General features: G+C 39.6%; 2 protein-coding genes across 30 annotated transcripts in view; one reads left to right on the top strand and one right to left on the bottom strand.

The window, feature by feature from the left end:
* Positions 1-17,117, bottom strand: part of PLAG1 (PLAG1 zinc finger) — a 34,919-nt gene extending 17,802 nt beyond the window's left edge. For 5 of the 28 annotated variants that reach the window (XM_083747869.1, XM_083747866.1, XM_083747876.1 and 2 more), the window contains exon 1: positions 16,895-17,111. The gene's annotated coding sequence lies outside the window, so the exon portion shown is untranslated. The other 23 variants (XM_083747886.1, XM_083747890.1, XM_083747871.1 and 20 more) reach the window with 18 other exon arrangements.
* CHCHD7 (coiled-coil-helix-coiled-coil-helix domain containing 7) lies at positions 1,115-25,019 on the top strand. Of its 2 annotated transcripts, XM_083748148.1 has the most exons (5): positions 1,115-1,230; positions 15,347-15,400; positions 22,088-22,179; positions 23,493-23,591; positions 24,649-25,019. In XM_083748148.1, the coding sequence occupies exons 3-5, from the start codon at positions 22,126-22,128 to the stop codon at positions 24,751-24,753; spliced, it is 258 nt and encodes an 85-aa protein (XP_083604274.1). In that variant the 5' UTR covers positions 1,115-1,230; positions 15,347-15,400; positions 22,088-22,125; the 3' UTR covers positions 24,754-25,019. The 2 variants fall into 2 exon arrangements, with proteins under 2 accessions (XP_083604274.1, XP_083604273.1); XM_083748147.1 differs by lacking the exons at positions 1,115-1,230; positions 15,347-15,400 and adding an exon at positions 17,299-17,452.
* The last annotated feature ends 712 nt before the right edge of the window (positions 25,020-25,731 follow it).

Genomic DNA, 25,731 nt, shown 5'->3' with positions numbered 1-25,731 from the left:
CAATTTGTGCACCCAGATGCTCCCCCAAGTTGCTGTATGGCTAAAAGAGCGCAGCTAGAAGGGGGCCAGTTATGAGAATCATAGAGGAAGCAGCATTGTTATTTGCATGTCAGGGTCCAGCAAGGAGACCTTATAGAAGAGGACCTGATGAAGAGTGTGTGCAGCAAGTAAGCACATATCCACAGGTTACACTTTTGGGGCAAGGTAGGTACAGTGCACTTAAGTACTCAGGATGCCGAGTCATAATGTGAGTGGAGTTCATGGGCAGAAGTGGTACAGTTCATTCAATTTCCATGGGAGAACTCTTCATGCAGACTTCAGAGCAGGGCATCTGCTACTTGCAAAGTCATATTCTTTGCAAAGTGTCACACTCCTCCATGTTTTGGGCCATCTCAGGTATTTGCATGTTCCCTGCTTCTTTCTTCCAGGGCTCACATGCTCACTTTGCCCTACTCTGCACATGCATACCTCATGAGACTCTCAGAGGACACTGCTACCACCAGTCTACATGAAGCTGATCGTTGGATCAGAAGAGGGAAACCCACTTAAAGAATTGAAAAACTGACCCTAAAGAAGGCAAATTGCTGAAAACAGAACCCTGGATGACCGCAACGGAAAGCAGAAGGATAAGTGATAACAGAAAAGAAGTACAGAAATAAATAGTACTCAGGTGGGTGGGTGAAAAAAGAGAATGGTGGTCAATAGCATCAGAGGCTAGTTATAAATCAATAATGGGGAAAGGTGTCAAATGTCATAGGGAGCACTCACCCTCATGGCATAGCTATCTTAATTTCCCTGGCTTTACCACTGTGTGTGAAATAATTTCCTCTGATTTAGAATGCAAACTCTTGTCTCTTTGTTTTAGCACAGAGCAGAAATCTCCACTTGTCACTGCCACCAGTCTCTGTGATTACTAACTCAGATCAGGCATACCCTGGGTCAATACTTCAGACCAATTCCTATAGAGAAAACCAAGATCCTTTTACATGAGATGGAATATAAAGTCAAATGACTGAACCAGCACCACACTTAAAAGTTTTATACCATTAGATACTATTACATCTTCATGATCCCAAATAATCTTTCTGACTGCTTACTGTCCCCACAGAGCTTCAGCATAAAGTAACTGGACAATATAATGTGATCTCCAGCTGTGCTTTTAGTTGGCCAACCAAATGACAAATATAGTGGTTTAGTGTGAAATTCCTTTTGATGGATGAGTTTTGGCAGGTAAGCTGTTCCATTCAATAGGCTTCCTCTCAAAAAACCCACAATGCGTTTAATTTGCAGGGGAATTGTACAGCTCTATTTTAAAAACTGGTGCACATAAAAGTGAATATGGTATCAAGTCCATATTTTCTATGGATGTGTCATCACAACTGTCAAATAATTTGCAATTAGCAGAAAGGTATGTGATTTTATTTTACCCCCAATGTTTTATACATTCCCTGCAGAATGCAAGTTCAAATACATTTTAAAAAGATACTGATGCTTACTTAATATTTGCATCCATAGTTCAGAATCAGTTATGCTAGGATGGTATAGCCTTCAGTTTCAGGAAAGAGCCATGGTGCTTATACATTCACTCAAGCGTGGAAATAGATATGACACCTGATGAGCGCCATACCCCATAGTTGCTTTTGACTGGACTTAACCATTCAGGGGTCCTTTACCTTAATTCCATACTACGTAAGTGTTACACTTTCCTACAGTCTCATATTGTGCTTACATACAGCTCAGTATTTATGCACCCACATTTTCCCTTGATCTGTGAGCAGACTAGATCTGCAGGTCAAAGTAACCTAATGAACTAATCCAGAGGCTGAAAATCAACTAAAATTATGGCAGCTGATATCCTATATACCCCGGGCTCTTTTTTTTTCACACTAGCACAATACCACATTAAAAGTAATGTGGTATAAGTTTATTGAAAGAAGCTTGTGGGAGTTAGATTTTAAGAATTCCTAAAATGTACATGTGTGCTAATAATCTAAAAAGGAGTACCACAGATAATACAGAAAACTGCAGTGCTTTTCTTTCAGAAGACTCAATAACAGTGCCAGGAGAATTGTCAAAAGTGGTATTTCATTCAACTTGTAATTTTGATTAGATAATCCTCACAAGTTATACTATTGCTAGGGAAGTGGCAAAGAAGTCTTAAAAGTTTAGAAATTCATGCCAATAACATCCAAATTTAGGACTGAACTTAACTAACAGTTCCTACTTTTAAAAACATTGGGTGGAATGCAGCTAGCGTCTCAGCAGAGGCATCCTTTAATGGTTTAATTAAAGCAAGAAACTGCTAGGAGCTCCAAAATGTTCTCTCCAATCTGGAAGAATGGGAATTAAAATGGCAAGTGCAATTCAGTTTAAGTGTAAGGTGATACAAAATTCCTAACATATATGCTAATGACATCTGAATTGGTGGCAACTGATCAGGAATGAGACTTTGGAATGAAGTTGCCAAACCAGTAGTTATGAAAAAGGGTGAATTCCACCTTGGAGATAATTAGGAAAGGGACTGCTAATATCACAGTCTATGGTACAACTGCACTGGGAATACTATATACAGTTCACCTCAAAAAAGATATTGTAGAGTTGGAAAGGTTACAGATAGGAGCAACCAAAATGATCAAGGATCTAGAACTACTAACAAAAGGTATAAAGGTGAGTAAATGGGGACATAATAGAAGTATACAGATTTATGTATGATGTGGAGAAAGCGGACAGGGAGAAATACCCTCGCTTTCATAGTATCTAAGGCCATCCAATGAAGGTGAATGTTAGAAGATTCAGGACAGATGAAACAATGCATGCACTTCACACAGCACACAAGATGCAGTGATGTCTTTTAAATATTAAGCAAATTCATGGAGTATCAACAGCTACTAGCCCTGATGGCTATATACTGCCTCCAGAGGCAGAGGAAACATGCCCTGAATACCTGTTGGTAGGGAGCTTAAGTGGTGAGTCCTACTGCACTAAGGTCATGCTTGCAGGCTTCCCTTGGCATCTCATTGACCACTACAAGAACAGGATGTTGGATCTGATATGCCTCAGGTCTCTTACAATCTTCTATTTAATCACTATTGGTATTATCAGACTAAGTCACAGTCGGAGTAGAACTATTGAAAACAACTGACTTTAGTTATGATGAACTTAAATCCATTGATTTCAACAGGTCTATTTTAAGTATGACTTATTCTTATATCCCCTATTTCTCAAAACTTACAAATACACATGGGAAGCAACACCACTTACCATTCCATAAGCAATCCTGAGACCTCAGATCATTTCAGCTCCTCCTTTTCTGGAACTGCTTCCATCCCAGCCAGGTTGGGTTTTAATTTAAGTTTTTTTGTAGCGAGGGGGAACTCTTAAGATGAAGGCGTCTTTCGGTTTGCTTTTTTACCCTCTTTCTCATCCCCCTTCTGTGCTACATTTTTAAGACTGTAAGCCTGATTTTTTTTATTGATCTGTAAGCTCTTTTGGCTGAATATCTGGTTTTAAAGATGCTTTAAATAAGAAATAAATATTAGAGAACAACACTAGCGAGGATGACAACCAGCAGCTATCCAGGCACAAAGCATGGCAAGCATCAGATGTTGACAACACCACTCTCAATGAAGGAATTATGGGAAGTAATGCACAAAGTATTGCCATAAATAAGTTAACTGTAATTTGTTTATTTGGACACAGGTGGCGCTGTGGGTTAAAGCCTCAGTGCCTAGGACTTGCCGATCGAAAGGTCAGCGGTTCGAATCCCTGTGGCGGGGTGCGCTCCCGCTGCTCGGTCCCAGCGCCTGCCAACCTAGCAGTTCGAAAGCACCTCCGGGTGCAAGTAGATAAATAGGGACCGCTTACCAGCGGGAAGGTAAACGGCGTTTCCGTGTGCGGCTCTGGCTCGCCAGATGCAGCTTTCTCACGCTGGCCACGTGACCCGGAAGTGTCTCCGGACGGCGCTGGCCCCTGGCCTCTTGAGTGAGATGGGCGCACAACCCCAGAGTCTGTCAAGACTGGCCCGTACGGGCAGGGGTACCTTTACCTGTACCTTTAATTTGTTTATTGAGCTAACTACAGTATCTACAGTAGATACTTCTGTAAGATGTTATGGTGCCTACATGCCAAACAAGGTATCTGGTCTGCAAGGTCCTTTGATACCCCAAACTACTATCACACTATCTTTCCATCACCCACCTAGAGATTTATAAACATCACTAGTCAAAGAGTAAATCTACATTTCACCACCCCCATCCCATTGTTGTTACTTTTCAAGGTAAGTGGTGAACTGTAAGCAATAAGAAAAAACTTGGCTTTTGTTAACATGCCCACATTTGTTGTAGCCTTTAAAAAAACAGCAAAGTGGTACCCAGTCATAAATAAAAATAAAGCCATCTAAAAAAAGAGAGAGATTTTAAAATAAACAGAACTAGGCAAGATTCCATACAAAATCAAGGATACATAGCAGTTTTCAGACATCAGTAAACACTCTCAATAAAAATTTAGCCCACCAAGAAAAATCTAAGAGAGATGAGGACAGGTATACCTTAGCTGGCAAAGTGTTCCACTACGTGGGCATCACTGTGGAGAAGGTGCAGCCTCATGCCCTTGCAGCACTCACATCTGTAAAAGACAGGGCATGGAGGTGCTTTTAGCACTTGCTATTCATACCAGCAAGTTTCAAGTGTGCATTTTGCTTAAATGGTACAAGCTTATCAAAGCAACAAAATAGGCAACTGTCTTGGCAGCTGTTTTAGAAGCCTGAGCATATGCTTAGTTGGCAGACACTATTTTGCAGGTTATGTTAATCACAGACTTTTGTAATCAAGTACTGTACCAACCCCAGTCAGATGCTAGCTCACAAAATGTTTAAATATTATCAGATTGCAAACTAATAGAACCATTTGAACATTCTGTGAGCTAGTTTATTCCATTATTGAGAGGTCAGTGGCAAACATTATCTGACTTGAATTGGTCCATCAACAAACTATGAAGCACAAATTAAATTCCTGTATATTTTGTATGTGTAAGACAGGATGGTGATCAAATGGTGAAACTTAAGCTGGACTTCAGCTGCTCTGCAAAACTCCAATCAACTATCTTATTTGAACCATATAGTCTCAGTAGCACTTGGCAAATTCACAGTGCTTGGCAAATTCAGAGACAGAGCTATGAAATATTCTGTAAGTTTATAACCAAGTCTGTAACTCAGGAGAGTTCATCTGTAAGGCTCGAGAATGTGGACAAGGGGCTTGGAACAGTCAGTGCAACCATTTGCACTCTGGATGATGCTTATGGAGTGCTCTTCGGCCCCATGAAACTTTCAATGTGGAGTTCCTCAGGATTCAATCCCTACTGAAAACCACTGAGTGGGATTATCCAGAAGTTTGGAGTACATTGTCAGCAATTTGCTGATGACACACAGCTATACTTCTCCTTTACATCTGTAGGTGCGACTGTGGATGTGCTGGACTGCCTTGATAAGGGACTGGGTGAGAGCCAATTCACTGAAGCTCAATCTAGATAAGACCAAGGCAATGTTAGTGGGTGGTTCCCTAGACCAGATGGAAACAGTGGACACACCGCTGTCACTTGAGGCTCAGGTGGTCTTAGTGGCATGGAGTGCCTTTCATCAGTTTCAGCTAGTGGCCCAGTGCACCTCTATTTGGACAGGAATGGCCAAACTTCTCTTGTCTATGCTCTGGTAAACTCTAGGTTAGATTACAATGGGCTGCCTTTGTAGGTGAATTGGAAATTTCAGCTGGGGCAGAATTTGGTGGCTAGGTTGTTCAGCAGGGTAAGAAGGTTTGAGCATGTTCAAGAATCCTGGCCCAACTGCACTGGCTGCCAGTTAGTTTCCCAGCCCATTTCAAAGTGCTGGTTTTTACCTATACAGTCTTACCTCAGGCTGAAGTAACTTTGGGCTAAGTATTTTCAGGCTGCGTGCTGCGGCGACCCGGAAGTAACAGAGCGTGTTACTTCTGGGTTTTGCCGCTCGTGCAGACGGTCAAAATGATATCACACGCATGCACAGAAGCGGCAAATCGCGACCCGTGGGTTGCGTCCGCTGGTGGATGTGAACGGGGCTCCGTAACGGATCCCATTTGCATCCAGAGGTACCACTGTAAAGCCTTAAATGGATCAGGACTGCAATACCTCAAAGACCACCCTCTCCCCATATGAACTGGCATGGACCCTGAGATCATCCTCTGATGCCCTTCTTCATGAGTCTCCTCCACGCAAGGTCTGGAGAGTGGCAACACGAGAACAGGCTTTTTCTGTGATGGCTCCCCATTTATGGAATGTTCTTCCCAGAGAATCTGGCACCTTCAATACATTTCTTTGGACACCGGGCAAAAATGTTTCTCTATAACCAGTCCTTTGGCTGATTAAATGTTTGTGGAAGGCAGAGTTATTGGGTTTTTAAAATTATGTATTGTTGTCATTTTGTATTTTTATGTTATGAACCACCATGTGTTCTTCAGATGAAGGGCTGTATACTAATAAAATAAAAACATTAAAAATAATATCTCACACTAGTCAGAATTAGCATGTATACCTTTTCTGTGAATAGGCTCACTATTCAACTAACATTAGTTCTGGCATTAAAATCTAGTAATTGAAGATGGAAACATCTGAGCAGGTAACCACATGGAAAAGGTTGCATGGATATTTGATTACTCTCTTATCTAACACTTAGAATGGTACAAAATTACAGTGTATTTCTACAAATGCATAGACACATGTATACTTTTAGAAGGGCTATAAGTACCAGATTCCTTTAAATTCTTACTGAGGCATGTGTTTGATGAAACTTGGATAAAAACATTTGTTTCTGTTGAAGTAGCAGGTTTCAGTTTATTTAGTGAATCTGGTGGTGAATGTTGAACTATTTTCTTAAACGCAAGTCCCATTCCTGCTGAAAGACATCTAGGATTTCAGGGTTTTGTATGCATACATGATGTTATCACTGTCCTTGATTAAAAAGCATACAAGTTAGAAAGTACTTGGAATAGTGTGGCATAGCTGAATAATCTAACAATAAAAATGCTCTGTAATGAGCTTCTTGATAAGTGGGAATGTCAACCCAATTCAGATTTGTCACTTAATTTCAGGATGCTGGGCCCCAAATTCATTTATCCTCACAGAAACATTTGACACAGGTTGAGAGGAAAAACTTGCCTAAGTTAACTTAAACAAGCTTCATGACTTTGCAGGACTTCAAGCCTTGGAAAACTCACTTTATTCATTTATTACACAATACCAGTCAAAATTATACACATTTCTTTGATCATAATGAACACATCAAAATTATTTGCCCTAAGTCCATGTACTATTGTAGACAATCTTTCAGGCAAAACAGGGACTCTTTCATCATCAAGTGAAAGGGAGGGGCACCAACTGGATTCCAATTCATGGCTTCAACCCAACTAAATCACTGCAAAAATGAAACAACTTCTGTTAGTGCAATGACAGTTCCCTTCCCTTTCATCCAAATACCTCCCAGATCTGCTCTGTGGGGTTCCCTCAGCCCTCTGGAGCAGATTAGAGGGTGTTGTAGGGGGAGGAGAGTGAGAAGTACTGTTGCACTTGTGGAAACCATTTCACCTGCACAATGATTTAATTGGTTTTTATGATCTATAAAATGTAAGTGACCATATTGCAAAACGGAGTTATTGTGCACCAAAATAAACCAATTCCAATGGAATTTGGGACTGAATTCACTGGATTGTAACAAAAATTTATAGACTATCCAATCAATATAATTGTGAAAAAGAATAGGGCACCTGTTCGATCTCAACTAGAAGGGAGTTCTACAAAATTGGCTTTACAATACTGAATGCACAGTTCATGGTGGATAAAAACCATGCACTTGGGGACTCATTGGGCTGAGGTACCTCTAGTTGCACCATGGATCTTAATGGGGGTCCCATCGTTGAAGGGGGAACTGGTAATATAAGATCAAGGCTTACCAATAAATGGTCTGACCATAACAATGGGGTTATCAGGACACCTTTCTCCATTTCCAGACTCTAACTCCCACCTGCCCTGAATCAAACACAAGATTGAGGGTGTGATCATCTCTGTTTGCCAATGACAAACAGACAGTCATGGAGGTTATAAAGCCAGCATGGATGTTTGGTCCTCAGAATAACAGTTCTTCAACACCACCTTAGCAAACTCAGTCCAGAAGGGTTAGGGGTACACAAGCAACACTCCCAGTCTGTCTTGATGGCCAAATAGTAGGCTCTCAAAGCCCTTTCCAGATCAGGGAGGTTTATTAGCCAGATAAATGAATTATATGGACTATAACAACTCCAACTCGCACATGTGTGTTTATCCGATTCAGCTGGTGCTGTAGAAAGTACATAGGTGAACACACTTTCTTGATATCTAGCCCACATATGTCTCAGAAACGCATCCCAGAATGGCTCCCTCGTGAGTATGGTGTTATTGCGAACTGAACTGGTGTTGAACAGCTTCATTGTCGGAGCAGAAGGCCCAACAACAAGCTACTAGCAGACAAGAGATAAGGGAAAGATCAGAAAGGGACACAGTCTGTACATGGCTGTGTCCCTTTTTCTGCAAATGGTATGTCTGCTCTCCAGTGTCATAACTTCTACTGCCTGTAACCAATGGAATCAAGGAAAGCCTACTGACCTCCCCAGGCACATCCCAGAAAACTATCATAACTCTGCTCCATCCACCCTTACAATATTAATTCTCAATATCCAGTTAAACACATACAGGATTACCGTACCAACATAAAAACACTCAACACAATCTCATCCAACCACTACCAGCCCATAATCCCCAAGAATATCTATACAAGCCAACTTTTCATCAATCACTTACTACCACCACTTAGCAGTCAATGCATCAAACCTATTCCTATCCCATTCTATTTCCACAACTGCCACACATACTCTCAAGCCACCCAGCACTCATACTGTAAACAGATCCTAGTTGAATCCTCCACCCTAGCTGAAGGATTCCATTATCAAGCTTTCACCTGGTCATAGGTGTAGGTCCTATCCCAACACTCAGAAGATTTGTATTCCAACTCAGGAATCCTTCAAATGGGCACATGCAGCCACTAAAACCGAAAGAATAGTGCCCTTGCACCTTCCTAAAGCAGAACCCTTGCTTTGGTGTCATACCCTTTAGGGTTGCCTCTGCTGCAGTACCCCACCACTGCAACTCACTGTTTTATGGAAGTGCCGCTTATATCTCCATGGGTCCAATATTCACCACTGCCACCTCTGCTTGGTAGTTCTCTGGCAAGTGTTGCTATTTGGCAGATGGTCTCAATCAAGAAACAATGACGGTTATCAGGAGCTAGGGTGGTTAGGTGTTTAAACAAAATTAGGTTACTGAAACAAATCAGTAAGCATATTGGATACAGTTGACCTTTTTATTAAAGTAATTTATTTTCTTGTTTCAAACTAATCTTTACTTGGTAATGGATCTGGACTTTAGTAGCAATCAGCCCAGCCACAGACTCCTTGAGTAACTGTGGGAAATCATTTAGCCTTCTGTAGGTTTGAGAATTAAAAATATTTTTTCTCCACTCCAAGTCTCAGGATCAGAGCATGCTATAAAATCACAGTTTTTATTAATGATAACATTAAAAGGCAAGTATCAAGCTATATGTATCTAATTACTATTAAAGTTGCTTGTTTGTTTGTTTGCTTGCTTGCTCAAACAACAGTATCCTCTCTCAATGGATTGAAATGCATTTTCTATCTGTTTATGGGGAAGTTCTTATACTTCAGTCTATACATATTTCTAATGTTGACACTGAAAAAAATACATGATCCAACTGAACTGGCATTTTCAATAAGCATGCAATGCTGTATCTGCTCTTTAGATGCATGGTTCATAGTTTCTTAAAAGTTCCCCTAGAGGAAAGCGATTAAACCTGCATCAACTACACTCTCTTCCAACAAGCACAATCAGCTTTAACAATATCTGTTTGACTTGACAGAAAAGTTTAGTTCCAGAAAGTTTTTTAAATTGTTTGTACTTAGTAATGTTACTATTACTATGACTAATCTATTCTGAACATGCAAATAATAGTTTTATGCTAGTTAAGAATACTAAATGATTTGCTGTGTAACCTCAATCAAAAATGTCAGCATTTTAAAGAAAACTTTTAGTATCAAAATATATACAACTATTTAATACACAAAGCATATTTTAAACAATTATTTACACTCCAAATAATATTTAGAACATAATTTACCAGTTGTAAAGTTAACAACTGACATTTAATATTAAGTATAAAAATATTCCTACTCTTTTAGAATAAAAATGTTTTGTATGATTTTCTATCTATCTACACACACAAACACATATGAATGAGGTTCTCTTGGCTGAACAAATCTTGATCACCAGTACGTAACTAAAATATCTTTAAGAGCCTTATGATAACAGTAGCATAGTATATTCAGGATACGTTATATGCTATCATACAATACATATAACTTTATAACATATAATATATATCTCAAACGCTAACATTACAAGTTTCTTTCACTTCTCAAAATGTAATTGCAGAACATTGCAGCCATCTCTCATTAAGGAAACACATTGAAGAAAGAAACAACTATTCAAGAACATATTTAAATAAGCTTGGACTATCTCTATAGCACTTGTCAAATGGAAAAATACATTTTGTAACACAGTACTTTATTAGTTACTTGACCAGCACTTTGCAAAATTAACATAGTAGCTACAAATAAGTAATTGCTTTTGTAATTAAAATCAGAGATCCATGCTTAAAATCTGCTTAAATGGCAGAAATTCAATGTAACCATAGTAATTTTGAGTTTGATGTTATTGTGGGAGGGACATTATCACAGTATTCAAGATTAAAGATATGTTAAAAATTAATGAATCCAGTTCACCTTGTCAACATATGAATCAGATCTTGGCTTTTATAAAAATAGTATTTGTCCATAAAAAAGCTGATAACTAATTCCCATTAAACACTTTCTAATCTGATTTCTAGGGATATTCTCCACAAAGCGACACTTTTGGCTCAACAAGTGCAAATAAGATTATAACAGCTTATGGCCAGACACTTTCTCCCCATGCTGAATTTCCAAATTTTTCTTTAAAAGTATATTTTTCTTAATTCTCTTTCTGTTTTCTTGTTAAGTTCTTAATACTTCATTTATTTAATGCAAGATGTATGAATTCCATTTTGAATATTATAGCTTAGTCTTAAAACACATTCAATTTAAAAAGAGCTGAATTAAGAAATCATGCTATCTTGCAAATAACCTGCTTCATTTTCTTCTTGGAAATTATAGCAGTTATTACTATACTCACACATTTTAACATTTAATGGGATATAGATCTGGCAAGAGATATGCATACATATGAAACATTCTGCTACTATGTACATTCTTTAATACAGCAAGTTCAGAGAATATATATTTAAACATACTGAGATAGGTAAAAAAAAACTGTTTTTATAAACTAACTAATGTTAATATGACTGCATCATCTTTCCTACTTGTTGAATTCAGCTTACATATAAAAATCCCAGCACTCACATTAACTTTGATAACAATTTTGAAGCAAATTAAAGCACAATCCATAGATTATATGAATTCTAACAATTGTTCTGATCAAAGAACATGGCACTTTCAACTAATATAAACACTTTTTGGAAACTGAATTCTTAGGTATGAGATTCCAAAAGTTATTTTTGCCAAGTCCTAAGACATACTGAAAAATATATATGCAAATGATAGGTAGTTAGTATATAAGATACCAATCAAACAATTATGTATAAAAACAAACATTAATATTTTAAAGGCTGACTTAGTGCTGGGTAAGACAGTGCACAGAATATTCTATTGCAAATAAAATCTTTGCAATAGCAAAGAAAAATACTAAAATTTCCAATAAAGAAGCAACATATTCAGTCTACTGATTCTATTCACAAATCCATGACATTTCCAAATCAAGAACTGAACTACAATTATATATATGTTTTCTTCCTAATATATTATCTATTACTGAAATGTTTTACTTGTTTAATGCTGCAACCATCCATCATGTGTTAGATTTCAAACACATATTGTATGTCAGCTCAGTACAAAATATTACGTTGTTCACATATTTGAATTATTTTACATTGTTCTGAAAGGCTTTCTAAATAGTTAGAAATTGGTTAAAGATGGTCAACAGCTCATTTGGACAGCTATTAAATCTTTCTACTAAAACAAATGAATGGTATCTGCAGATATTTGCTTTCAGAAGCATACCATCAACATATATTCAGATTTTCCTTTTAGCACTACAGTATAATGAACCACAAAAGGGGTTTGAAGACTATACCCCAAAATATAAGTTTCTTATAATCAAAGTAATGTTTCAGTATGCTTTTATGGTATATCATTAAGTGCATAAAATTGTCACTATTAGTGGCAGAGGATTTTACCACTACAAGGTGCTTTTCTAAGAGTACTCCAACTCCATAGCAAACTCTCAACATGAATAAATCAGCTGAATGCAATGAAGTGAGCAACTTCAAATATATGTATTAACAGAGTAAAATTGTGGTGGTGAGTCACCATTTTGACAAAAAAAATGCTTAATAAGAAGATGACAATTAATTACAATTATATTTATATACACCAACATTTAAAACTTACAATGAAAAGCTCAAAAACTACTTTAGACTTCAAAGGTTTTGCTTAAGGCAAGTAGTGTCACAAGGTAGTTTGGCCAATAAGATTCACTCAAGACACCTTGGAATCTGTCTGCAGAATCTATAGTATATAATAATGGATCTACATTATATGAATTATAAGAAATTCAACTAATTTCATAGAACATTGTTTTAACCAATCAACTAAAATTATATGCAAGTGCTCCATAGTTTTAACAAAATAGTTCTCAAAGATAAATACAGCTTTATCAGCATCCATAAATTCAATGTTTCAGGCTATTTTTCTACTAACAGTTACTTTTCTCAGTCTCCTTACTGTTAAATGTATTACTGGAATGAGTATTCAAACTTAAAGGCATTAAATTTGCATATGATGGAGAACTTTCATGACAGAGGAAGAAAGCAAAATTGTAATTTGTGCTTTCAGAAAAATGTATTTCTTCCACAATGCTTTTACCATGATACTTAATAATTGTACAGCAGATCTGTATATACATCTAAAGATCCTAATGCAAGTTTTGTACTTCTGTTTATCTACAAAATAGCTTTAAAATTTAGATTAGGAAAAGCCACCAGACTTCATGTGTTCTGACTTCTGAGCTTAACAATTCATGCCACAAACTTATTGTTATGGTTAATGCCTGTGATAAAACGTGCATGCTGTATCAAATGTATTTAGGATAAGAACTGACTACAAGCTAAATTTCTGCTTATTATGCTAGGTGCACTTATGAACCTAGTATCTTAACTGGTAGATGAAAATGATCTACAAACACTAGTAATTCATGTGACATTCTTAAACCATATGGCATGCATCAGCCATTTGCCAAGTTTGCTTTCAGATATTTTCTATTTTGATTTAAATGATAACGTTTATGCCAAAAATAGAGTTGTTTTCAATAAAAAATAAATGTATATACAACTCCATGTTAACAGATCAATGTTCCCCTTATGAGCTGATTATTATTATTATTTATTAAACCTGTATACTGCCCTTCACCCAAAGATCACAGGTGATTCACAACATAAAAATACAAAATGAGAACACAAAATACAATAAAAACAAACCAATAACCCCCTCCCACAGACACATTATTATTACTATACAATTTGTATAAATCCATTCTCTAAGAATAAATGACGCAGTTTAATTTTGGGGACTGTGTCACTGGAAAACAAGGTGCTTTCACCTGAAGCCACAGGATTATCCAGGACAATAGTCCACTACATAATGCAATAAAGGTACAAGACATCTATGATAACAAATTATTAAATCTTATGTACACTGGAGAATCAAGCCCCTCAGCACAGTGAGACTTATATAAAAGTGAATAGAAACAGGTTACACATTGAGCAGAAAATTGATTTGGTATATAAAGAACAAAAGAAAGTATAACTGATGGAGTTTCTCTCAAGATTTGGTCCATCTCTTTGAGCAGAATATGTGCTAGCAAGAGTTTAATTTATATTTAAATCAAGACAGTGAAAGAGCAAATCACTTGAAATGAAAATGTAATTGTGCATAAGAAACACAAGATCTGAGACAACAGATTTCCGAAATACCATTCTACTACCCAGCAGCATTTTAAACATTTAAGCCAAGTCTTTATAGATAACGTTTCTTATTATGGAAGTCACACATTTATAAGTCAAAGATACAGCAACATCTATCATAGATGCTTTCTTGGAATCTGTTTCAATTAACAAAAATTTACTGTCCAACAAATAATAAAAGCACAACTATGTAAGATTTAACCTAAAATTAGAATGTATTTCAATAAAACCAAATCTAGAGACATTACACAAATCTGTAATAGCGCAATTTAGAACACTGCATGTATTCTAACCCCTTGAACATTGCAGGTTTGAAATTCAGATCCTTTGAACACTACTTGCAGGTTTGAAATATGAACAGGTTTGTATTTTAAATCAATGGAATGAAACAGAAGATATCCAAACAAGCTGTCAATGTCTGCAAAATGGCTTTAAAATTATACCATAAAGTCCACTATATGTCTTGTGTTCTTCCAGCGACTTGAAAACTAGCAGAACATTATTATAATTTAGGCTATCTCTACACACACCATTCTAAATCCAAGACACAACAATGGAATTAAAATTCAGCCACCATACCAAAATCTTGAGTTGCATCACAGATAATAAATGCTAGGTCCAAACAATATCCACCAATTTCTCCTACAAAAGAGGTAAGCCAATCACAGTTTACACCTCAACAGCCCCCTTGGATTTAATGCAATCCACCAGGATAAGTAGCCACTGGCTTGCCTTCAGAGTTTGATTTATGACTTTACACTTTAACAAATCCAAGCCAACTTTAGCCAGAACTTCTGCATAGGTGAGCATAGCTAGAAGAAAAGAGGAGCTGTCTCTTTAAGATACCATGCTCTGTCCCTGATCCCACGTGGAAACCAACATCAGCAGCACTTTCGCGTTTAGTTCTATGTGATGCAAGTTGAGGCATCATTTTTTAATAAACATGAGAAAATTGCAGAATACATTCTTCCCCGGAATACAAAATAGGTGAAAAAGCATGCTAAAGTAAGCCCCGGTTCTCCTCCAAAAGTGTGGTCTCACTATGTGTATTTTTCATTTTTTTTTCGTACGGCACGTTGCTTCCAATCCATACTACTCTAACAGAAAGCACTTCACAGACAGTGGACACAAACACCGGGATCCTTAGGCAACGAAAAGGTACTCCATAAATCGGAAATATTTGCTCTTTTTGCATTACATATCATAATTGGGTCGGGAGAAAAGCAATGCATAGGTATTACATTTCGCGCCACCTCCCCCCCTTTCCCCCCACATGTGCCCCCCCAACAAACAAAGGGCACGAAAACGAAGGTACAAAGTTGGCAAATGCAGCATTTATCTCCTGTGCAATCGCTCCTCGTTGCCCCAAAGTTGTGCAGCTCGTGCATTCCCACCTCCCACCACCATTCAAGGGAGAAAGGGGATTTTCACGTTCTCGCATTGTCGGGAACGAGCTGTAAAAGAGCTTTTGCCTTTCCAAAGCAGTCATCAATAACAAAAATAGGCATCAGTTTTAACTCCTTGCTCTCTGAGAGCTGAAACCCCGACGTGAGGGGACGCGGGGTTCAACCTGATCTCTTACGGGAGAAATCGGGGGACGGAGACGATTTGGGGCATTTTTTAGGATTTTTTGGGGCTATTTTTTATTTTGTTATATGCCTCGGTTCTCCCTCCATTTTGGTTGTTTATGATACTGACAACAAGCTGTCCCTGCTCTCTCTCCAGAGCTCTCCTGCTTCCAGTTAGAGGAACCCCCCCCCACCTCCCCAATACAACTCACCCTCCAAACGCCTTCCCCAAACTCCTCTCTCGTACCCACGCAAGAAGGGAAAGAAAAGCCTCCGCCGCCGGTCCAAGTCAGGCGGGAGGCAATCTAGTCTCTTGATGGGGTGGGGGGGGGGAAAGGAGAGAAAAAAACTTTTGTCCAATAAAAAGCGGGAGGAGAAGGGCGCTGCACGCCCCAAAGCGACTCGGGAGCCCCCTAAAGCTTTGGCCGCGGGGTCCCCGCCGCCCCGTCCCGAGAGTGCAACCCGCCCGCGACATTTCTGCGCAAAATGTGGCCGCTTTGGTGCTACGGCTGAATTTATATTAATTTTCTCTCATTTTTTGGGCACCGCGGGCTCTTAATGTCTTCCGCTCCCTCCTCGCTGCTGCTGCTGCTGCTACTGCTGCTGTCACTATATTCAAAGCACAAGCTCCGGAGCTCGGGGGGGGGGGGGGGAGAGATAGAGAAGAGAGAGACTCTGAGCGAGGAAAGCGGGGTGGGGGAGCTGGGGGCTTCTCAAAAAAGTTTCTGCAAAACCGCCTCCCCGTTTGTATAACAAGAAACGAGGGGGAAGAAGGAGGGGGGTGCGATCCTCTCAGTGAAAACCTCACTGAAGGAGTTGGGGGGGCGGAGGAGAGGAGAAACTCTAAGTCCGAAAGCTGAGGAAAGCGAGGCTTTCTTTCGAGGGGCTGCTTCTGGGGACCCCGCGAGAAGCGCGACGAGCCCAGGAGTGCAGGGGAAGGAGATGGAGCCGCACAAACTTTCCCTCATCGCTGCCGCTCCGCTCTCCCCCCCTTCTCCTCCTCCTCCCCCTTCAGAATTTAAATAACCCTAATATTTCCCTGCTGAACCCCGGCTCCTGACCCCCAAACCCGCAGCAGACTCACCGCGGGAGCCTCAGCATCCCCTCAGCGCCCTCTTCCCGCCTTTTACAGGGTTCTCCGATTTTTCTGTAATTTTTTCCCCATATTTCGGGCTGGACGCGGCGGGCCTGGAAATTGTTTGCTTTCCCCTCTTTCCAGCAGCCATTGTAGTGTATGCGCTGCGGTGCAGCTCAGCCTGCCGCACACGCCGCGCCCACACCGCCAGCCGCCCACACGCGCCGCGGGTTGGACACCTCCCCCTGTCACTCAGCCCTTTGGCCGCACCCTGGAGGCGGCCACTTCGGGGCTCGCAGCTCGCCCCGTTGGTTGAACGGGACGCCGCTCCGTGAAGGGAGAGGAGGAACCGCGCGCGGATTGGCCCGGCGGCGGCGGGCTCGGAGCTGTCTTTCAGAGCGCCTCAGCGAGAGCGATTGGGCGCCGGGCCTGTCAGTTTCGGCAGGGCTGCGGGGCAGTAACGGGGTAGGCTGCGCCGCTTATAAGGTGGCTGCCCAAGCCGCTGACGTCTTTCGAATTGGAAGCGAGTCCCGAGCCCGCGAGTCGGTTTCCCTCACGGCGGGTGAGGTGAGTGTCTCCTCCCGAGGAGCCGCCTGGTCGCCGGGCGCCCGGTCCGGCCTCGCCGTGGCAGCGCCAACCTCCCGCCCGCTCCCTCCGGCGCCTGGCTTCGTTGCCGGGCGTGCGAGTTGGGAACGGAGCGCAGCGGCGTCAGGCCCCGCGGCTCCACGCGGAGCAGCCCCCGAGAGCTGTCGCTAGGCTAGAGGCTCGTGGAGGGCGAGCCGCGGCGGCGGCGGCTGCAGGCCCGTGCAAGGCGCCCGTGGGTGCGCCCAGGTGCGCCTCCTGAGGCTGCTCCGCCCATCGCTGCCCTTTCTGTGGCTGGGCCAGGAAGCGCTTCGTTCTCCTTTTTGCCCTCGGTGGCTCCCGACATGGCAGCTGAAGTGGGTGCGCGGGGTATGGGTGTGTAAGAGACACGCGGCATGTTGTAGCTCCCATCCCTTATAGCTAGCTGCTGCTCCGGGGCTCGGGGTGGGTTGGCGCTGCAGCATCCACACCCTCCAGCCCATCCACCGGGTGAGACAGGAACTAAAGAGATAAGGGTGGGGGGCTTCGACGTCAAATCTAAAGCGGTTTGGCTCCCCCGCCCCTTCATTCATTCATTCATTCATTTTTCTTTTTGCACCATTCTTATGTTGCATCGACTCTTTTCTATTCCAACTCTGGCATCTGTAGAGACTGCCTTGAGTTCTACTGTTTCAGTAAATGGTAGAGAAAGCAACTTTGCTGGGCCTCCCTGAAATCACTTGGTTGGAAAGGGACAGTATGTTAGACTGGAGGGGGGGATCCTCCAGATTGGCAGTCTTCTGTGCATTAAGGTAAAGGTAAAGGGACCCCTGACCATTAGGTCCAGTCGTGGACCTCGCTTTGTTGGCCGAGGGAGCCGGTGTACAGCTTCTGGGTCGTGGCCAGCCTGACTAAGCCGCTTCTGGTGAAACCAGAGCAGCTCATGCAAACGCTGTGTACCTTCCCACCAGAGCGGTACCTATTTATCTACTTGCACTTTGATGTGCTTTCAAACTGCTAGGTTGACAGGAGCTGGGACCTTCTGATAGGCAAGCCCTAGGCTCTGTGGTTTAACCCACAGCTCCACCCGCGTCCCGGTAATAGTGCATTACTGATAACTTTATTCTGTGATGTTTCTCCAATGCTACTGTATTATTGTTGTCCAGAGGGGTTATTATAGTGCAACAACAGCAACCAAATTATGAATAAACGTTTTAATTGTTAGTGTCTTGGATTTTATTGTGTTAATTATTCTTCTTAGTGGGTTGTGAAAAGTTCTATTCTCAACAATTTTTTTGTAGGGTAGAGGGCACTGTGAATGAGGTTAAGAATCAAGAGGGTGGTGTCCCAAAAAATTTGGGAACCACTGTTCTAGATGAACATCTAGGCTACTTAAGCTATCGGTACCTTGGGTTGTGTGTGGCCTTTCACTTTCAGAAACAATCTATTGGTGTTAAAGTGTGGCAAGTTCTTTTCTCCAACCTTCTATATAAGACAAACCTGTCAAAACCACATTGAGTTGTTGTTTTTTTAATTGACATGGTTTTGTACTTAGCACATTATTTTTAGGCTTTCCCCCATCCTTATGAGAGACAGACACCTTCATTGTAATCTAGAAAAACTTGGGACTGTTATCCAACAGTTGAAAAAGTTGCTTATGAGAGAACTAGACAGATAGCATCATTTCGATGCAATGATAAACTAGAGTTTCACACTCCAGGAATGAGCCTTTGCCAGCTTTGGACTTAAGCACACTCCCATCTGTTCTCTTCTCTATTGCAGCCACAAGGAAGAGATCAAAAGCATTTGCTTCCTGTCATAAACTAACCAAGATTTGTCAGTGTGCACTGGGATACACTGGGATTCATTTTAACTTCAAATTGAGGCTTTACAATCCTGGCTTGTTTGGATTTGGATAGAACACAGTTAAAACTAGCTTCAGTTCTTTGTATGGATATAACAATGCACAACAATTGAAAATGAAAGCAAATTCTTCTGAACTGGGTGAGATACAAGTCTGAGGCTCATCAAGGTCTGTTTCCATAGCACTGAACTATGGTTTAGGCCTTTCATCCAAATAAGGGCAGGGTCATGTACCTTGCCCCTTCTGTGGGAAAACTGCAATTTATTGGGATTTGAAACTGGATTTCAAGTGCTAGTTTAAGAGCTGCCTTTTGAGGGATGCAGTTTTCAATTTAGAGGTGTGGTTGACAGATGTTTTAGCTGAAAAGAGGAACTTGCTGAATGACTACTTTAGGGAGCTGGTATAGTAGAGGATCCACTCCTCATTCCTAAAGTGTGCCAAGAGGGATAGGACTATATGTAGTGTTTAGCCTCCATAGACAAGGTTATCCAGTTGAGGAAGCTGTTTAATCTTTTGTGATGACTGCACGAAAAAAAAAAGCCTTGTGGGTTCCAAAGCTTTCATCTTTACTGATAATACTCTACTAATAATTATAATTAATGACTGCCACCTGAGAGAAGCAAAAAATATTTAGGTGTTTCAAAACAAAAAAGACCTGAGGTGTAGAACAAATGTAAGAACAAATATATGTTGTCAGCACATTAGTATGAATGGCTGTGTTAAGAATTTAAATTAAAATGCTTAAGGAATTGTAAGAAGGTAGATTTGTTCTCATATATCTAGACTTGCATGCTTTTAAAAAATGAAACCAAAGCTTAGAAGGTGAACCAGGGTTAGAGAGCACCATTGATGAGAAAGTGGTTTACAAATTTAACAAATATTCAGATTAGCTGGTGAACAATGTATGTATTTTAACCAAAAGTTTGGAATTGTACTCATTAGAATACAAGCCTCCTTGGATGTGTGACTTGGTCTAGTCATACTGGCCAAAAAATTAAATCTAAATTCTCTCTGTGACCGTACTGTTTCTTGGATGCCTTGCAGATGTTAGTAGTATCTTGCCAATATTATTTCTGGTAAGATTATAAAAGTAAGCAGGTTTTTAAAAGTGCTGTTCAGAGTGTTTTATGAAAGTGTATTTAGTTCTCTCATAAAGCATACTGAGTCATGGATTTTTAGATGATGCTGTGATAATGATGGGAAAATCTGAAGTGATGATGTATTGTAAAATATGCTGCTGGCACCTAGAATCTGAAGTATTCTTCCTTTTTTCTAAAACATGATTTCTATTAAATATTTTCCATAATACAAAAAAATAGCAGCTACAAAAGATACAAATAGCACAAATAAAATACAGAGTCCTCTCTTCAAAGTAATTCTTAGCTCTTACCACTCACAGAAGCTCCTCCCAGCTGTTGTCTAGGATCTTTGCTTTCTCCTCCCAGCCTCTCACCCTGAGAGACCAACATTTTTCTTATTTGAAGTATTCTTCCTGCTCTACTTTGAGGAATCATTTCTAGCCAAACTGAAGCCTATATGTTTCTAATTACAAATATCTACATTCTCTTCAAATAATAGTTCGGTCTTAACGTTAGTAATATGTTTGGGGCAAGGGTGAGGAGCTTATGACCTACCTGATGTTGCTGCACTACATTTTCAAATTTCACTGGTATTCCACTGAATGCAGTAAAGAGAAATGTGAAATCTATGAGAAGTAAGAGGAATGGATCTTCTGTTATATCAAAATCTTGCCACCATATTGCGGGAGGGATATGGTTTGCACTCTCCCTGATTACATTTTTTAAAAATTTGAAAGTACTTTACTTACATAAGTGCTAAAAGTATTGCTCATTCAGTACAGCATCACAGTCATAATTTTCATAAAGACATGGTTTGTAAAAACTTGTGTTGGGTCACATGCCAGCTGCAAGGGGCCACCAAGTAAGGATATCGTTCAGACCATGGCTTTAAGCTGGTTAACTTAACAAACCACAGTTCTAGCACAGTTACAGTTGTTGCTCCATCTCAGAAAGCTGTTAGACCTTGAAGATTGGAATGAATTTATGAATGCTAAGCAGATGGAAAATGAAAGCAGACTGACAGCTTTAAACTATGGTTATGAAACTTAATCCTATAAATTCTAACAATAAAGTAAAAATAGTGGATTTCCTATTGTACATTTGTAAGTGCAAGCCATGGTTAGCACAAAACCTGTGATAACATATCTGCATTGAGCCAGGAGCAGCACTTTAATCTCTAGCCTTACTATTGTTAAATTATAAGAGATTTGCAGAAGTATGAATTGGCTGTGAAACAGTAATTTAAAACATTGATTTAAAACATTAATTCAACTTACTGAAAGACAAAATAATTAATAATGGGCTATTCAGTTCTGCTTTCTAATTTTTCAGTTTCAAACCATGGAAAAATGGGATTTTGCCCCAGTTTGAGAGTACCCTCATGACTCTACATAGAGGTGACTTGGCTGGAACTTGTATTTTCCTGCTCATCTTAGCAACCCATTTAGCTGCTAGCATTGGTCTGCATTAACACATAGGATGGCTTTTGGAAATTTGATCTCTGGATTAAATCTATAGTTTTGGTGGTGGTATATGAAGATAATATTCAAATGTTAAATTTTGGGGTGAGAACCTATGTGCTTCCCCCCACCTGCAAAAAAGTACTGCTGATAATATGCACCGCTCCTTGGAAAATGCCTTAAATCCTAATTAAGAGAAAGCCAGTTTTGCTTTTTAAAACCTCCTCCTTTCTTCTAGGTGTTATCTTTAAAGTACCACCACAAACCAATATCTTTATGCCTAGAAAACTGCAACGTCTTCGAGATCATGACATAAATCCCTGCCTTGTGGTAAGAATGTGAATTGTAGTAAACAGATTCTTTTTGTTAGTATTATTATGTAGTTTGAAGCTTGCAAGTTATTTCAGTTGGCTATACACTATTAGGCATTTTAAAACATTGAAATAGTTTTTGTATTCTTGTAAAGTTCCATAAATAGAACCAATTTGTTGTCATCTGTCAAAAATGCAAATGTACAGCAGGATGCCTTCTTAAGTACAAACTAGTACAGAATTGTTTGTCACTATAAATATTTTCCTTTTCATTAATAAGGTATTTAAAATTTGTTATCAAAAATACCAGCCAGCTGGAGAACAAAGGATACATACGTAAAGAATCAAGATCTTTTTTTTGTTCAAGCCACACAGTCTTGATATTTTTCTGTCTTGTAGTTTGAGGTACTGATTTCATCTGACAACACTGAATCATTAAATAGTTCACCAGATAGTAGGATTTATTGTATTTAACACGTACATATGTCCTAATTGTACATTTTTGAGACAAGTGAAAGGGAGAAAGAAAGATAATCACATCTGTGGTCCTTAAAAAACCACACCCCAAACACCTATTAGTCCTAGGAAGGAACATAGTGATCCTTCATCATTCATTGCAAATGAGTGAAACACAGCCATTTTCCTCCTACCCCACATTCTGTACTAACTTTTTTCTTTGTTTTGTACAGTTGTTTTCTACAAACTTTAATGTGAGGGATAGGATCCCATTAAATTATATAATCAGTTAGTTTAAGGCATTCTTAGTATTATATGGTCTGAAATACATAATGATTTGATTTCTTGTGTGCCTGGTAGGCAGATTGGATGATCCCCTGGGTTAATAAGTTTTGGTGGTTTTTTGTTTTTTTTTAAAAAATAACCATCACTCTTGCATTTGCACATTAGTTGAAATGTATTTCTTGGCACAGATTGCTGGGGTTTTTTCCATTTGGGAAGTAACTTAGAGGCATCCTGACTGCCGTTAATGACCTTCATCTAGATGGCTGAGCACCAATCTATTTGAACTTAAAATTGCAAAGCAGTTGAGAGTCCTTTCTTCATAAGCTTCTCAATTTCAGGGTAATCCTAATGGGCATTTCTCTCTTAGGTACTCAGTGTAGCATGACTTGCTTTCTTCTAAATATGCTTAGGATTGCAGTTTTGAACCAATCTTCTGAGGAAGCAAAATGAGTACCACTTAGTTCGTACATACAGAATTTCAGCTTTGTTGTTCAGCAGCATTTCAAGCAGTATGTGTGGGATTTAAAACATGTGGGAAGTTAATATTTGTCCCCTATTGGCTTTTTAAGTGTATCTTGTTTCATATTCAAGGAAGCAGATGCCTCTAGCAAATGTATGGATAAGAATAACTACAATAGAGATGCATGCACCCTGTACTTTTTAAAATACAAGAGCTGCAAAAAGTTTTGGGTAAGTAGGCTAATCACACTGTAATCAGAATGTTTGTGGTTATCCGTGGTATTTTTTATATCTGAACTTGCAAGATCATGGAAATGGGTTTAGCACTTTAATTAGCCATTCATCCTGGAAAAGCTGGCAATTTTAACAAGGCAAGATATTTTAAACACAATTATGATGGTGATACTCACATAATCCAATTTCTAGAATTTAGATGCAGACCCCAGTCCCAAGAAGAGTACAAGAGTTGCCTTACCCTAGGCCTGCAGGAGCATATGCTTTTGCAGCCAACTTGAGAAATAGATCAAAACTAGATAGCATTGACTTCATGTGAGACAGTGGACTCACAAAGTAGAGCTAGCCGGATGCTGTTATTCATTACAGCAACAACACTATTTCCATCTTTGCCCAGGTAGTAGCTCCTCAAGCTGACATCCTTGCTAAAGCTGCTAGCACATCTCTAGCTCTTCCTTGGTAGTAAACTAAATGCCCATGTATGGCTAAAGAGGGAAAGTTAAGGCACAGTGCTCTCCAGGCAGTTCTAGGAAGTGCAAACAGTCCAGTTCAGATTTGTGCAAGAAATCATTTCAGGACCACGTTCCATTTCCAAACTGCTCGATCGTTGCTAGTGTGGATCATTAACAGTTCACTTGATTGAATTTCACTTTAGATATCTGATACCATTCTCCTTTAACCTGCTTCACTTTGAATCAGTCTTTGCCATCTTAATGGGCATAGCTATGCAGGAAGTTCACGACTATTTTGAGTTAACATGACTTCTCCAACTTTAGACTCTAATTAAGCGGAATATTTTTAGCAGAGAAAATGCTGCTTTTAAATTAGCAAATACATTGCATTTTATGTGCAAACTGGTTTTGGTAGGTTGTCCCCTTGTACCTTTGTATTGCAGCATAATTCTTGTAACCCAGTGAAACAAGTAGGGGAAAGTTGCCAATATATCAACTTTGAAGACAGCTAGACTTCCAGTTATCTAAATATTTAAAATACTTATTTTGCTAATAATGAAGATAATTTAATTCACTGCCACACTGATTCTCTGTATTTCTAGAATGGGATCGTGATGCAGAGAAGAAAAGATGGAATCAAACCAGATATGCCTACAGCAGAAGAGAGAGAGAAGATCCTGGCATCAATTGGAAGAATACCGTACTGATTGCAGTGTTACAGTGGTGTTATTGCAAGCAAGGCATTCTGGAAAGAATGTTGAAAAACACCTTTAGACTAGGTGGCTATTGTTGCCACCTTCTTAAACACCTTTGTACAATACCCTTCTGAATAATAATTTAGGCTATTGCCTCTATAAGCTGGTTTTTATTGAAACGAATGCAGAAACCTGAAGCCTTGATGACTATCGGAAAGTAACTTACATGGCATGTAAGAGAAACGGTTAGTAATAAATCAGCCTTTTTAATGATGAAACTATGGTTTTTATTTTTTATGCTATTAAAAAGCAAAAAGTTGAATCTCATAAGATTACAAACAGTGGCAAATAAGAATTTAATTTGAAAGAAAAAGCCTAGGTTATACCATATTAGGAGAAAGAGTGAATATTGTTCTGAAAGAAGGAGAACCACTTTTAGTTAGATTTGCTTTACATAATTGGGGGATTCTCTAATTTGTCTATAGTAAATCAGTTTTGCAATTCTATCAATATTGCACATCCTGAAAAATGAAACACTTTATTGGTGTTATGCTATTCTTCATTTCAATACTTTATTCTCACCACAGTAACAGATCTAGTTACAACTTCAGTATCTCCTTTCACCAAAGATTGATTCAAATAATTCAGTAGTATAGCAACTGAGTCTTCTGATAAACTATCACAGAACTTCCTATAAACCAACACTATTTCCCACCAATTATTACATCACAATTCTGGAATTGTGTAGAAGTTGAGGTACGATTCAGCATATCTCAAACTGTCATCAGTTTGCAAATTGTGATACATCTTTAGCATGTTTCTTTATTGAGTTCAAAGAATTATAGAATTGTAGAGTTGGAAGGAACCCCAATTCCTTCAGTGCAGGAATCTCAACTGAAGCATTCATGATAGGTGGCCATCCAACCTCTGCTTAAAAATCTCCAAAGGAGAGTTCTTCTGAGGGAGCCCACTGTCAAACAGCTCTAGCGG

The sequence above is a fragment of the Podarcis gaigeae genome (assembly GCF_964106915.1).
Source record: "Podarcis gaigeae genome assembly, chromosome: 7".
In the NCBI taxonomy this organism is placed as follows: Eukaryota; Metazoa; Chordata; class Lepidosauria; order Squamata; family Lacertidae; genus Podarcis; species Podarcis gaigeae.
The sequence above is the reverse complement of the archived record's forward strand: the minus strand, read 5'-3'. Positions and strand labels throughout refer to the sequence as shown.